Source organism: Manis pentadactyla, chromosome 9, assembly GCF_030020395.1.
Source record: "Manis pentadactyla isolate mManPen7 chromosome 9, mManPen7.hap1, whole genome shotgun sequence".
Classification (NCBI taxonomy): domain Eukaryota; kingdom Metazoa; phylum Chordata; class Mammalia; order Pholidota; family Manidae; genus Manis; species Manis pentadactyla.
The window spans coordinates 58,242,324-58,257,986 of NC_080027.1; the positions used below are offsets into that span (position 1 = coordinate 58,242,324).

Genomic DNA, 15,663 nt, shown 5'->3' on the forward strand with positions numbered 1-15,663 from the left:
TAGAAAAAAACATAGGCAAAAATATTTTGGACATAAATATGAGTGACTTCTCCATGAACATATCTCCCTGGGTAAGGGAAACAAAAGCAAAAACGAACACGTGGGACAATATCAAGCTGAGAAGCTTCTGTACAGCAAAGGACACCATCAACAGAACAAAAAGGTACCCTACAGTATGGGAGAATATATTCATAAATGACAGATCTGATAAAGGGTTGACATCCAAAATATATAAAGAGCTCACACACCTCAACAAACAAAAAGCAAATAATCCAATTAAAAAATGGGGAGAGGAGCTGAACAGACAGTTCTCCAAAGAAGAAATTCAGATGGCCAACAGACCCATGAAAAGATGCTCCAAATCGCTTGTCATCAGAGAAATGCAAATTAAAACCACAATGAGATATCACCTCACACCAGTAAGGATGGCCATCATCCAAAAGACAAACAACAACAAATGTTGGCGAGTTTGTGGAGAAAGGGGAACCCTCCTACACTGCTGGTGGGAATGTAAATTAGTTCAACCATTGTAGAAAGCAGTATAGAGGTTCCTCAAAAAGACCAAAATAGAAATACCATTTGACCCAGGAATTCTACTTCTAGGAATTTACCCTAAGAATGTAGGAGCCCTGTTTGAAAAAGACATATGCACCCCTATGAACATATGAACTAGCAGAAACTATTTACAATAGCCAAGAAATGGAAGCAACCTAAGTGTCCATCAGTAGATGAATGGATAAAGAAGATGTAGTACATATACACAATGGAATATTATTCAGCCATAAGAAGAAAACAAATCCTACCGTTTGCAACAACATGGATGGAGCTAGAGGGTATTATGCTCAGTGAAATAAGCCAGGCGGAGATAGACAAGTACCAAATGATTTCACTCATATGTGGAGTAGAAGAACAAAGAAAAAATTGAAGGAACAAAACAGCAGCAGAAGCACAGAACCCAAGAATGGACTAACAGTTACCAAAGGGAAAGGGACTGGGGAGGATGGGTGGGAAGGGAGGGATAAGGGGGGGAAAAAAGAAAGGGAGCATTATGATTAGCATGTATAATGTGAGGGGGGTGCCAAACAGGGAGGGCTGTGCAACACAGAGAAGACATGTAGTAAGACAAGTAGTGATTCTACAGCATCTTACTAAGCTGATGGACAGTGACTGCAATGGGGTTTGTGGGTGGGGCCTGGTGATGGGGAGAGTCTAGTAAACATAATGTTCCTCATGTAATTATAGATTAATGATACCAAAAAAAAAAAAAAAAGTATCTTCTTAATGTTGTATTAAGACATGTATTTCATTAGTGCTCCTATACCACCTAAGAGAAGTCTGTATAACATTCTCTAAGGAAATGTCCCTCAGACAATGCCATATGCTTTACAAGTGCAGGCACTTCACTAAAGAGGACAATTAGCCCCTAGATTCTAAACCTAAAGCAATTATATGTCATAAAAATCAGTAAATGTGAAAAGTTGAGAAGTTACTAAAAGTTTAACTTTGTCTGCTGTACCACAGTATGTTTATTGAGTTGACTGATACTTATGAACATCAAGAACACTTTTGTATGACTTTGCTCAAATGTAGGACACATTAGGGAATGCTCTGTGGCATCATTTCATAAAAAAATTTTTACGAGGAAGGAATCATACAGATCAAGTCCAATATTATCATTTTAAGAATGAGCAATGTAGGTCACTCGCCCAAGGTAATTCAACAAGGGGAGTGGGAAAAAGGAATTAGGGAACCAGATAATTTTACTATACTATTTAAAATAAACTAAAGAATATACATACATGTACACATACATATGTACATATATATATATATACACACATTTTGAAGAATAATAAATACCCATGGACTAATCCACATATGATCTAGAACAGTGCTGTCCAACAAAACTTTCTGCCATGAGGAAGATTTATATAGGGCACTGTCCAATACAGTAGCCACAAGCCACATGTGGCTATTGACACCTGAGACATGACTGGTGTGACGAAGGAACTCAGTTTTTAACTTTATCTGATTTTGATGAATTTAAGTAGCCACATGTGGCTAATAGCTACCATAAGGACAGAACAGACCTTTCCAATACCATTACATCCGAGTACTCCTCTTGCCCACTCAACTGCCTCCCTTGAATTGTATACTTAACATTCTTTTGCTTTTGCCCTCAATAGTTTTATCAAACAGATGTGTATCCCTAAACAACAATTTGTATGGTTTTTGTGTAGTTTCTTGATTTTATCAAAGCATAATTTTGTACATAACCTCCAATTTTTTTCACTCCATATAATGTTTCTAATTCATGTGAATTGTTAAATGTTGTAAGCTTATTCGTTTTCACTACTGCATAGTAGCGTTTTCCATTGTGTGAATATACAAATTATCCTTCCCTCTGTTCATGCACATTTGGGTTGTTTTTAATTTTTAGTAATGAATAATTCTGCAAATGTCTCTTTCCTTCATATATTATAAATTCTCTATGGTAATCTACCTAGATACAGAAGTGACATGAAACACACATAATCAAATTAATAATGTAAGCCAAATTGTTTCCCAAAATGGTTAAATAGCTATTTAACCACCAGCAGCGTTTAAAATTCCCATTCACCCATATCCTCCAAATCATGGGAGATTATCTTTATGCCAGTCTTGTGAGGGAAAATGGTATTCTACCATGATCTTAATTTGTTTTTCCATGGCTACTAACGGATTGAGCAAACATTCACATCCCTGCTTCTTTTTAAAAAAATAATGATTGTTTGCATCCTTTGTCATTTTCTATTGGTTTTAATACTGATCTGTAGACATACTAATTAATATATTCCAGATACCAATACTTCGGCAATTATGTGTTACAAAATTATTCTCTAAGTTTGTATTTTGCCTTTTCACTCTCTTCATGATGTCCTTTGACATGTAGTTTCTAATTGGAATGCAGTCAAATTCATCAGTCTCCTTTGAGTATTTCACATCTTATTCAAAAAAATGTTTGCATGCTCTGAGTCCATAGATTCTCCCTTACATTTATCTATGTGTTAGTTTGTCTTTCACATTTAAATCTTAAAGCCACAGGGAGTTTTTAAGTTTGGTAAGACATAGAGACCCATTTTCATTTTTTTCTCATATGGATAAGCATTTGTCCTTGCATTCTCCTTTCTGTACTCATCCACAATGCCTCTTCTGTTTCCTAGCACATTCCCAAGTCTGTGTGAATGTAATTCTAAGCCCTCTAGTCTGTTCCACTGGCTAATTTGTCTATCCTATACCAATACCACACTAAGTCTTAAATACTAGTCTTAATATCTGGTAGAGCACGTTCCCACACGTACTCTTCTGTAAGAATGTCAAGATTCTTCTTGGCTTTCTGACTTTCCAAATGAATTTTAGAATCAGTTTGAAAAGTTCCCAAAATAACCTGTCAGAATTTTTCCTGGAATTGCACCGACTCTATCGACCAATTTGGAGAGAGCTTGTATCTTCCCGTGAAGTTTTGGAATACTTATATAAGTTGGAATATTTATTAGGTTTCAATGAGACTTTTCACTTTCTCCACACAGTTGCTTGATTTTAATGTAGTGTTCTTAGATTTTTCAGCACTACAATTATTTCTAGATATTAAGTTACTACATTATTTGCCTAGTGTGAGGGCAAAAGAACTTCACAAGTATCTACTGGATAGACTTGTTTCTAACTGGTTTCCTTAATTTATACATTCAACAAATATTAAGCACCTATGTGCTAGACTCTGTTACGCAGTGATGATTTTAAAACATTCCTTATTAGACTAAACCCGCCATTGAGAAAATCATAATCTCTCTTGTCTTTTTCCTTTATTCCCTGCTCCACCAAAATTATGAAGTTCTTTCTCTACTCTTATTCTTCCCACTGGACAACTTATCATGCAACTCTCATTGAAAACTTGGAGTGGTTCTTTTAATTTCATGTTCTCTGAAGAGGAGACAGAAAGGGTGTAATCCTAAATATGATGGTACTCCTCCCCCTGGAAAATCTACACCCATCACAGTGATAAAATCATTCAAATCAATTCACTATCAATTATAACAATTACAATTATGAGGCTTCAAAACCTCGCACACGTGTGCAACTTGTCCCAACAAAGAAACAGACAAATCCAACAAAAATGGCATAAATATATAGTTTCCGGATAGAGAAGTCTTAAGCAGCACTACGAATCACTTAACTAGACAACCGGTGTAAAAGGAAGTTGCTTCAGGATATACACTGGTGGGTAATCAGAGAACGTGGACCAACCTGGAAAATGGCGCTAGTCATGCCCCGAAACGCAGGTCACACTTTTGGGTCAGCCGTCCCACTCAACCCTTCAACAACAGGAGAATCTCTTTTTGGGCTTTCAAGCCCCTTTATCATTCATTGCACAGTTATTTAGCACCTCCGCAGTCAGGTACAGAGCTAGGTGCAAGGGGTACAACAGCACCGTCTCGGCCGTCAGAGTTCACCCCAGGAGTAAGGTTTGTAAATAAATTACTCCACAATGGGATAAACCAAGTTTCTGAAAGCAAGTACAGAAGGGTATGATTCTCTCTTCCAGGAAGTGACATCTAGGTCGTCTTACAAAGGGGGAGCAATCCAAGTAAAGGCAGCCGGCTTCGCCGCTCCAAGCCCCAAGATGGGCGGGGGAAACACCGCGAGGTAACCCTGCCAGGGGTGGAAACGCCCCCAGGGCCCCCGGGCCCCAGATCCGGCCCGGCGGGCTGCCCGCACCTTGCCAAGTAGCCGTCTCAAACCCTCGCAGTCGAACTCCATCTTCAGCCAGGACCCGGAGCCGGGTTTCGTGACCGTAAGCCCTGGACCTTCTTCCGCGTTCGTCCCTGGACGGAGGCCGGCGAGCACCAAACCTCCCGCGAGGTCCGAGGTCCCGCCCCTTACCAGGCTCCAAAGTCAACCCGCGTTCAGCATCCCAGGCTCTCCGCCGCTCGGCCTGGAGTCGCGTCGCTGCGGCAGGGTGTCAGCGCCGTCAGAAACGGGTAACTCCCAGGGAACCTCGACCCAGCTTGCTGGAAGGAAACTTGGGGAGATCTGTAGAGAGGAATAGGAAGACCCCGAGGAGAAGCAGGAAAGGAGGTAGAAGCAACTAGCGCTGTTCTGGAAGAGCTTCTTAAGTGATGTGTTAAATTCAGTGGAGTGTCGATAAAGATCAAGACCAAAAACTGTAGTTGGATTTGGGAAGGAAGAAGTAACGCAATTTCAAAGAAAATGTTCAGAGAGCTAGAATGCGAAAACGGAGCAAGAAGGCGCCTTGTCAGACAATTGGGAGATGGACAGCCAGTGTGAGTGTGGTGCACCTTGCGGGCAAGAGTTGCTTTTTTTTTTAAGTGGGCACGTCATAACCGTGGCGGTGGTGGAATAAAGAAGAAGCTAGGTGAGAAAAAGAGTTTGAAAACTAGAGAGGAGGTAGATTGGTGGACAAGGTCAGCTGGAGAAGGAAGGTGAAGAGATGCAATTTCCTGGCTTTGGTCTCCAGGACTTGGGAAATATCGGCTTTGTAACCTTGGCTTAAGCTACTGGGCCTAAAAAGTCGCAGGAGCTGTATATTGCAACTGTCAAGAGGTTGGGTAAGCAGGAGGTTGATTGTGTTTACAGGAAGAGCCAAGGGCAGGAATGCTGTGACTCAATTAGGAGAAGAAAGTTAAAGGCTGGAAGGAGCATTTATTCATTCAACAAACTTTTCTTGAGCATTGACTATTAATTAGAAATTTTCCTAGACTCAAAAGTACGAAGAACTAGTACTGTCAACAAAGGCTATATGACAAACCCACAGCCAACATCATACTTAACAGCAAAAAGCTGAAAGCTTTTCCTCTAAGATTGGGGAAAAGACAAGGATGCCCACTCTCACCACTTTTATTCAACACAGTATTGGAGGTCCTAGCCACAGCAATCAGACAACATAAAGAGAAAAAACACATCCAGACTGGTAAGGAAGAAGTTAAACTGTCACTGTTTGCAGACAACATGACAATATTATACATAGAAAAACCCTTAAAACCCCATCAAAAAATATTTATTGAATTCAGCAAAGTTGCAGAATACAAAATTAATACAGAGAAATCTGTTGTATTCCTATATACTAACAACAAATTAGCAGAAAGAGAAATCAGGAAAACAACTCCATTTACAACTGCATCAAAAAGAATAAAATACTTAGGAATAAACCTAACCAAGGAGGTGAAAGACCTGTACTCTAAAAACTACAAAACACTCATGAGAGAAAGTGTGGAATACATCTTGGAAATAAATGGAAATACATCCCATGCTCATGGACAGGAAGAATTAATATTGTCAAAATGGCCATCTTACCCAAAGCAATTTATAGATTCAAATCAATCCCTATCAAAATACCAACAACTTTCTTCAATGAACTAGAACAAATAGTTCTAAAATTCATATGGAACCACAAAAGACCCCAAATAGCCAACCAATCCTGAAGAGGAAGAATAAAGCTGGGAGGATTATGCTCCCTAACTTCAAGCTCTACTACAAAGCCACAGTAATCAAGCAATTTAGCACTGGCACAAGAATTGGCCCACAGATCAATGGAACAGAATAGAAAGCCCAGATATAAACCCATACATACATGGTTAATTCATATATGATGAAGGAGCCATGAATACACAATGGGGAAAAAAGCCTCTTTGACAAATGTTGTTGGCAAAACTGGACAGCTGCATGTAAGAGAATCAAACTGGATTATTGTCTAACACTATACACAAAAGTAAACTCGAAATGGATCAAAGACCTGAATGTAAGTGATGAAACCATAAAACTCTTAGAAAAAAACATAGGCAAAAATCTCTTGAATATAAACAACTTTTTCCTGAACACATCTCCTCAGGCAAAGGAAGCAAAATAAAAAATGAACAAATGGGACTACATCAAGCTAAAAAGCTTATGTACAGTAAAGAACACCATCAACAGAACAAAAAGACATCCTACAGTACAGGAGAATATATTCATAAACAACCTATCTGATAAGGAGTTGACATCCAAAATATATAAAGAACTCACAGGCGGGGAGCCAACATGGCGGCGTGAGTAGGACAGTGGGAATCTCCTCCCAAAAACATATATACTTTTGAAAATACAACAAACACAACTAGCCCTAAAAGAGAGACCAGAAGACGCAGGACAGCGGCCAGACTGCAGCTACACCAGCGAGAACCCAGCGACTGGTGAAAGGGGTAAGATACAAGCCCCGGGCCGGCGGGACCCGAGCGCCCCTCCCCCCAGCTCCCGGCGGGAGAACAATAGGCAGAGCGGGAGGGAGACGGAGCCCAGGACTGCCGAACACCCAGCCCCAGCCATCCGGGCCAGAGCACAGACACAGTACAGGCCCAGGGGGCCCTGGATACTGGGGGAACAGGGAGTAAGACCTCTGAGCGGGTGCTGAAGCTGATGCCCCTGTGACAAAGAAAAGCGGGGGCTTTTTGAAAGTCTTAAAGGGACAGGGACTTAACAGCTTGACGGAAACAACCCAGGTCACAGTACAGCAGCTGGAAATTACAGGGAAAACCGGGTGCACTAACCCCCTGGGCAACAGCTCTGAGACCCCTCACAGAGGCAAACAGTCAAGCAGCCCCCCCATCCATCACCCCACCGGACGCTGCGAAAGCAGAGAAGCAGCCTGAGACAAATTCCGCCCACAGAAAGGGAAATTTCTCCCTTCCGGCCAGGCAAGACACAAAGACCCACTCTACACGCAATTACCCAACACAAGCCACTAGGGGTCGCAGTTGCCCCAGTAAAGAAAGGCCAGTAGTAAGTGAAAATTTTGGCCCTCCCAGCTGACAGTCAATAGCACCTGTCAACATGAAAAGGCAAAAAAATATGATCCAGACAAGACTAACCCAGACAGCTTCAGCATCTGCTACATCTTCCCCTGAGAAGGAATCTGGGGAGATAGATTTAGCCAGTCTACCTGAAAAAGAATTCAAAACAAAAGTCATAACCATGCTGATGGACTTGCAGAGAAATATGCAAGAACTAAGGAAGGAGAATTCAGAAATAAAACAAGCTCTGGAAGGACTTCAAAACAGAATGGACGAGATGCAAGAGACCATTAATGGACTAGAAAACAGAGAACAGGAACGCAGAGAAGCTGATGCAGAGAGAGATAAAAGGATCTCCAGGAATGAAAGAATTTTAAGAGAGCTGAGTGATCAATCTAAAAGGAATAATATAAGAATCATAGGCATTCCAGAAGAAGTAGAGAGAGAAAAGGGGATAGAAAATGTCTTTGAAGAAATAATTGCTGAAAATTTCCCCAAACTAGGGGAAGAAATGGCCTCTCAGACCACAGAGGTACACAGAACTCCCATGACAAGGGATCCAAGGAGGGCAACACCAAGACACATAATAATTAAAATGGCAAAGATCAAAGACAAGGACAAAGTATTACAAGCAGCCAGAGAGAAAAAAAAGGTTACCTACAAAGGAAAACCCATCAGGCTATCATCAGACTTCTCAACAGAAACCCTACAGGCCAGAAGAGAATGGCATGATATACTTAATGCAATGAAACAGAAGGGCCTCGAACCAAGACTACTGTATCCAGCACGAATATCATTTAAATATGAAGGAGGGATTAAACAATTCCCAGACAAGCAAAAGTTGAGGGAATTTGCCTCCCACAAACCACCTCTACAGGGCATCCTACAGGGACTGCTCTAGATGGGAGCACTCCTAAAAAGAGCACACAACAAAACACCCAACATATGAAGAAGGGAGGAGGAGGAATAAGAAGGGAGAGAAATAAAGAATCATCAGATTGTGTTTATAATAGCTCAACAAGCGAGTTAAGTTAGACAGTAAGACAGTAAAGAAGCTAACCCTAAACCTTTGGTAACCACAAACTTAAAGCCTGCAATGGCAATAAATTCATACCTTTCAATAATCACCCTAAATGGAAATGGACTGAATGCACCAATCAAAAGACACAGAGTAATAGAATGGATAAAAAAGCAAGATCCATCCATATGCTGCTTACAAGAGACTCACCTCAAACCAAAGACGCACACAGACTTAAAGTCAAGGGATGGAAAAAGATATTTCAAGCAAACAACAGAGAGAAGAAAGCAGGTGTTGCAATTCTGGTATCAGACAAAACAGACTTCAAAATAAAGAAAGTAACAAAAGACAAAGAAGGACATTACATAATGATAAAGGGCTCAGTCCATCAAGAGGATATAACCATTATAAATATATATGCACCCAATACAGGAGCACCAACATACCTGAAACAAATATTAACAGAACTAAAGGAGGAAATAGAATGCAATGCATTCATTCTAGGAGACTTCAACACACCACTCACTCCAAAGGACAGATCCACCAGACAGAAAATAAGTAAGGACACAGAGGCACTGAACAACACACTAGAACAGATGGACCTAATAGACATCTACAGAACTCTACATCCAAAAGCAACAGGATACACGTTCTTCTGAAGTGCACATGGAACATTCTCCAGAATAGACCACATACTAGGACACAAAAAGAGCCTCAGTAAATTCCAAAAGATTTAAATCCTACCAACCAACTTTTCAGACCACAAAGGCATTAAACTAGAAATAAACTGTTCAAAGAAAGCAAAAAGGCTCACAAACACATGGAGGCTAAACAACACGCTCCTAAATAATCAATGGATCAATGACCAAATCTAAATGGAGATCCAGCAATATATGGAAACAAATGACAACAACAACACTAAGCCCCAACTTCTGTGGGACGCAGCAAAAGCAGTCTTAAGAGGAAAGTATATAGCACTCCAAGCATATTGAAAAAAGGAAGAGCAATCCCAAATGAACGGTCTAATGTCACAACTATCAAAATTAGAAAAAGAAGAACAAATGAGGCCTAAGGTCAGCAGAAGGAGGGACATAATAAAGATCAGAGAAGAAATAAATAAAATTGAGAAGAATAAAACAATAGCAAAAATCAATGAAACCAAGAGCTGGTTCTTCGAGAAAATAAACAAAATAGATAAGCCTCTAGCCAGACTTATTAAGAGGAAAAGAGAGTCAACACAAATCAACAGTATCAGAAATGAGAAAGGAAAAATCACAACAGATCCCGCAGAAATACAAAGAATTATTAGAGACTACTATGAAAACCTATATGCTAACAAGCTGGGAAACCTAGGAGAAATGGACAACTTCCTAGAAAAATACAACCTTCCAAGACTGACCCAAAAAGAAACAGAAAATCTAAACAGACCAATTACCAGCAACGAAATTGAAGCAGTAATCAAAAAACTACCAAAGAACAAAACCCCCGGGCCAGATGGATTTACCTCGGAATTTTATCAGACATACAGGGAAGACATAATACCCATTCTCCTTAAAGTTTTCCAAGAAATAGAAGAGGAGGGGATACTCCCAAACTCATTCTATGAAGCTAACATCACCCTAATACCAAAACCAGGCAAAGACACCACCAAAAAAGAAAACTACAGACCAATATCCCTGATGAACGTAGACGCAAAAATACTCAACAAAATTTTAGCAAACCGAATTCAAAAATACATCAAAACCATCGTACACCATGACCAAGTGGGATTCATCCCAGGGATGCAAGGATGGCACAACATTCGAAAGTCCATCAATATCATCCACCACATCAACAAAAAGAAAGACAAAAACCACATGATCATCTCCATAGATGCTGAAAAAGCATTTGACAAAGTTCAACATCCATTCATGATAAAAACTCTCAGCAAAATGGGAATAGAGGGCAAGTACCTCAACATAATAAAGGCCATCTATGAAAAACCCACAGCCAACATTATATTGAATAGCGAGAAGCTGAAAGCATTTCCGCTGAGATCGGGAACTAGACAGGGATGCCCACTCTCCCCACTGTTATTTAACATTGTAGTAGAGGTCCTAGCCATGGCAATCAGACAAAACAAAAAAATACAAGGAATCCAGATTGGCAAAGAAGAAGTCAAACTGTCACTATTTGCAGATGACATGATACTGTACATAAAAAACCCTAAAGACTCCACCCCAGAACTACTAGAACTGATATCGGAATACAGCAAAGTTGCAGGATACAAAATCAACACACAGAAATCTGTGGCTTTCCTATATACCAACAATGAACCAACAGAAAGAGAAATCAGGAAAACAACTCCATTCACAATTGCATCAAAAAAAATAAAATACCTAGGAATAAACCTAACCAAAGAAGTGAAAGACTTATATTCTGAAAACTACAAGTCACTCTTAAAAGAAATTAAAGGGGACACTAACAGATGGAAACGCATCCCATGCTCATGGCTAGGAAGAATTAATATCGTCAAAATGGCCATCCTGCCCAAAGCAATATACAGATTTGATGCAATCCCTATGAAACTACCAGCAACATTCTTCAATGAACTGGAACAAATAATGCAAAAATTCATATGGAACCACCAAAGACCCCGAATAGCCAAAGCAATCCTGAGAAAGAAGAATAAAGTAGGGGGGATCTCACTCCCCAACTTCAAGCTCTATTATAAAGCCATAGTAATCAAGACAATTTGGTACTGGCACGAGAACAGAGCCACAGACCAATGGAACAGACTAGACAATCCAGACATTAACTCAGACATATATGGTCAATTAATATTTGATAAAGGAGCCATGGACATACAATGGCGAAATGACAGTCTCTTCAACAGATGGTGCTGGCAAAACTGGACAGCTACATGTAGGAGAATGAAACTGGACCATCGTCTAACCCCATATACAAAAGTAAACTCAAAATGGATCAAAGACCTGAATGTAAGTCATGAAACCATTAAACTCTTGGAAGAAAACATAGGCACAAACCTCTTAGACATAAACATGAGTGACCTCTTCTTGAACATATCTCCCCGGGCAAGGAAAACAACAGCAAAAATGAACAAGTGGGACTATATTAAGCTGAAAAGCTTCTGTACAGCAAAAGACACCATCAATAGAACAAAAAGGAACCCTACAGTATGGGAGAATATCTTTGAAAATGACACATCCGATAAAGGCTTGACGTCCAGAATATATAAAGAGCTCTCACACCTCAACAAACAAAAAACAAATAACCCAATTAAAAAATGGGCAAAGGAACTGAACAGACGGTTCTCCAAAAAAGAAATACAGATGGCCAACAGACACATGAAAAGATGCTCCACATCGCTAATTATCAGAGAAATGCAAATTAAAACTACAATGAGGTATCACCTCACACCAGTAAGGATGGCTGCCATCCAAAAGACAAACAACAACAAATGTTGGCGAGGCTGTGGAGAAAGGGGAACCCTCCTACACTGCTGGTGGGAATGTAAACTTGTTCAACCATTGTGGAAAGCAGTATGGAGGTACATCAAAATGCTCAAAACAGACTTACCATTTGACCCAGGAATTGCACTCCTAGGAATTTACCCTAAGAATGCAGCAATCAAGTATGAGAAAGACCAGTGCACCCCTATGTTTATCGCAGCACTATTTACAATAGCCAAGAATTGGAAGCAACCTAAATGTCCATCGATAGATGAATGGATAAAGAAGAAGTGGTACATATACACAATGGAATACTACTCAGCCATAAGAAAAGGGCAAATCCAACCATTTGCAGCAACATGGATGGAGCTGGAGGGTATTTTGCTCAGTGAAACAAGCCAAGCAGAGAAAGAGAAATACCAAATGATTTCACTCATCTGTGGAATATAAGAACAAAGGAAAAACTGAAGGAACAAAACAGCAGCAGAATCACAGAACTCAAGAATGGACTAACAGGTACCAAAGGGAAAGGGACTGGGGAGGATGGGTGGGTAGGGAGGGATAAGGGGGGGAGAAGTAGGGGGGTATTAAGATTAGCATCCATAGCGGGGTGGGAGAAAGGGGAGGGCTGTACAACACAGAGAAGAGAAGTAGTGATTCTACAACAGGTTGCTACGCTGATGGACAGTGACTGTAAAGGAGTATATAGGGGGGACCTGGTATAGGGGAGAACCTAGTAAACAAAGTATTCGTCATGTAAGTGTAGATTAATGATTTAAAAAAAAATGCAGTTCCTATGTGGTGACCTCTAATGAGTTCTACACAATGATATAAATGACATATAAAAGTGTAGGCAAAGGGTCTGTTTGTGTTTATACAGAGGATCAAAGCCTAATTTGGCTACCCCGAAAATGAACTAAGATACGATATGAAAGAGAACTTCCAACATCAGCACTCTCGGGAAAACTCATGCCAGAAGATGATCATCAAAAAACCCCAACAAAGATCCACGCACTGCTACAGCTGTAGATGCACTCATCCCACCAGCTCCTGGACTTGCCATGGGAATGAAGGAGATATCTAAGCTGGCCTGTGCATACAGTAAAACAACAAATTTGACTGGATCTATACTGTTGGAACTCAACCAAGAATTAGGAGAAGTGCAAATTGTAGCGCTCCAAAATCTTACAACTACAGACTATTTACTGTTAAAAGAACATATGGGATGTGAACAGTGCCCAGGAATGGGTTGTTTTAATTTGTCTGATTTTTCTCAAACTATTCAAATTCAGTTAGATAATAACCATCATATCATTGATAAGTTTTCACAAATGCCTAGGGTTCCTAACTGGTTTTCTTGGTTTCACTGGAGATGGCTGGTAATTACAGGTATGCTTTGGTTATGTAACTATACTCCTATTATGTTAATTTGTGTGCGCAATTTAAGTAGTAGCTTAAAATCTATACATGCTGAAGTTACTCTACAAGAAGATATGTCAAAGAAATAATCAATCTTCCCATGTTTTCTCCCGTCTGCTACTTCTATAGCTTTTCTTCTTCCTTCCTAATTACAACGAATTCTTAAATAGAATTCGTGCCTCATATCAAATTTACCGAGTATCATAACTCCTCCAATTGGTAAAGATACCTCAAGACAAATGCTGGGCATAGAAGCCACAGGGCATAAATATGCAAAGAAATAAAAAGCTAACCATTTCAAACAATAAGGCTTCTCTCTCACTTACCAACTTAACATTTCCCTGTATGGCCCCGGAAGATGACTGGTTAGCCAGAGACGGGTAAGATTCCTCAAGGGAGGAACAACCTAAGACAGGCACAGTCACAGGGGGGCCATCAGGTGAGAAATTGGGGATCAACAGAGGTGAGGCTTAGAACCTCACCCTCCCTGTTCTGAGAGAAATCTTCTGCATCTGTGGATGTTTTATTGCCCTTGTCTAGCTTGGATTAACACATAGTCTACAGGCACCCACCTGATCATCTACATTTGCTCTCTTACAACACTAAACTATGTTTCCTACCTTTATGTTGTATCTACCTACCACTTCAGCATTTTATTAAAAATAATAAAGAGAGAAATGTGGTATCCACATATAAATCAAGTATAAAAATCAAATGTGTATTCATATTTGAACTGACTGTTTATAGTTCATAATGCATGAGCAAAACCAAAAGTTTCTGTGATGACTGCCCTTGTACTGTTCACCATGTAACTTATTCACTATGTAAGAATTTGTTCTCCATGTAAGAACTTGTTTGTTATGCTTCAGAAGATTGGAGACTGACGAAAATTAGGCTTGGGGTGGATTAATGATTGTGCATTGAGCATTGACTCCCCTATACAGAATTTTATTGTTGTTAACAACCATTTGATCAATAAATATGAGAGATGCCCTAACAACAACAACCAAAAAAAAAGTACACACTTCCAATTGTAAAATAAATAAGTAACCGCGATGTAATGTATAGCATAAGGAATATAGTCAAAATATTGTAACAACTTGGTATGGTGATAACTGGTACCTAGAATTATCATGTATATAAATGTTGAATCACTGTGTTGTACACCTGAAACTAATGTAATGTAATACTGTGTGTCAACTACCCTTCAATAAAAAATAATTATCTAAAAAAAAAAAAAAAAAAAAAGAACTCACATGCCTCAACACCCAAAAAGCAAATAACCTGATTGAAAAATGAGTGGAGGATTCTGAACAGATACTTCTCCAAAGAAGAAATTCAGTTGGCCAACAGGCACATGAAAAGATGCTCCACATCGCTAATCATCAGGGAAATGCTAATTAAAACCACCATGAGATATCACCTCACATCAGTTGCGTGGCCAACATCCAAAAATAGGAAACAGCAAATGCTGGCAAGGATGTGAAGAAAGGGGAACCCTCCTACACTATTGGTGGGAATTAAATTGATTCAACTGTTGTGAAAAGCAATAAAAAGTTTCCTCAAAACACTAAAAATGGAAATAACCATTTGACTCAGTAATTGCAATCCTAGGATTTATCCAAAGGAAACAAGATCCCTGATTCGAAAAGACATGTGTACCCCTATGTTTACTACTGCACTATTTACAATAGCCAAGATATGGAAGCAACCTAAGTGTCCATCAATAGATAAATGGATAAAAAAGAAGTGGTACACATTGTGTGTGTGGGATCATGGGGAGGACAGTGTAGCACAGAGAAGACAAGTAGTGACTCTGGCATCTTACTACACTGGTGGACAGTGACTTCAGTGGGGTGTGGCGGAGAGTCAATAATATGGGTGAATGTAGCAACCACATTGTTTTTCATGTGAAACCTTCATAAGAGTATATCAATGATACCTTAATTTTTAA

The 15,663-nt window shown here is 39.7% G+C and overlaps 1 protein-coding gene across 6 annotated transcripts in view; it reads right to left on the minus strand.

The window, feature by feature from the left end:
- Window positions 1-4,905, minus strand: part of UEVLD (UEV and lactate/malate dehyrogenase domains) — an 80,905-nt gene extending 76,000 nt beyond the window's left edge. For 4 of the 6 annotated variants that reach the window (XR_005031729.2, XM_036920147.2, XM_057507456.1 and 1 more), the window contains exon 1: window positions 4,756-4,905. Coding sequence is in view for 4 of the 6 variants with exons in the window: in XM_036920147.2 (XP_036776042.2) it covers window positions 4,756-4,797 (42 nt within the window). In the remaining 2 variants the exon portion in view is untranslated. The other 2 variants (XM_036920148.2, XM_036920146.2) reach the window with 2 other exon arrangements.
- Between the last annotated feature and the right edge of the window lie 10,758 nt (window positions 4,906-15,663).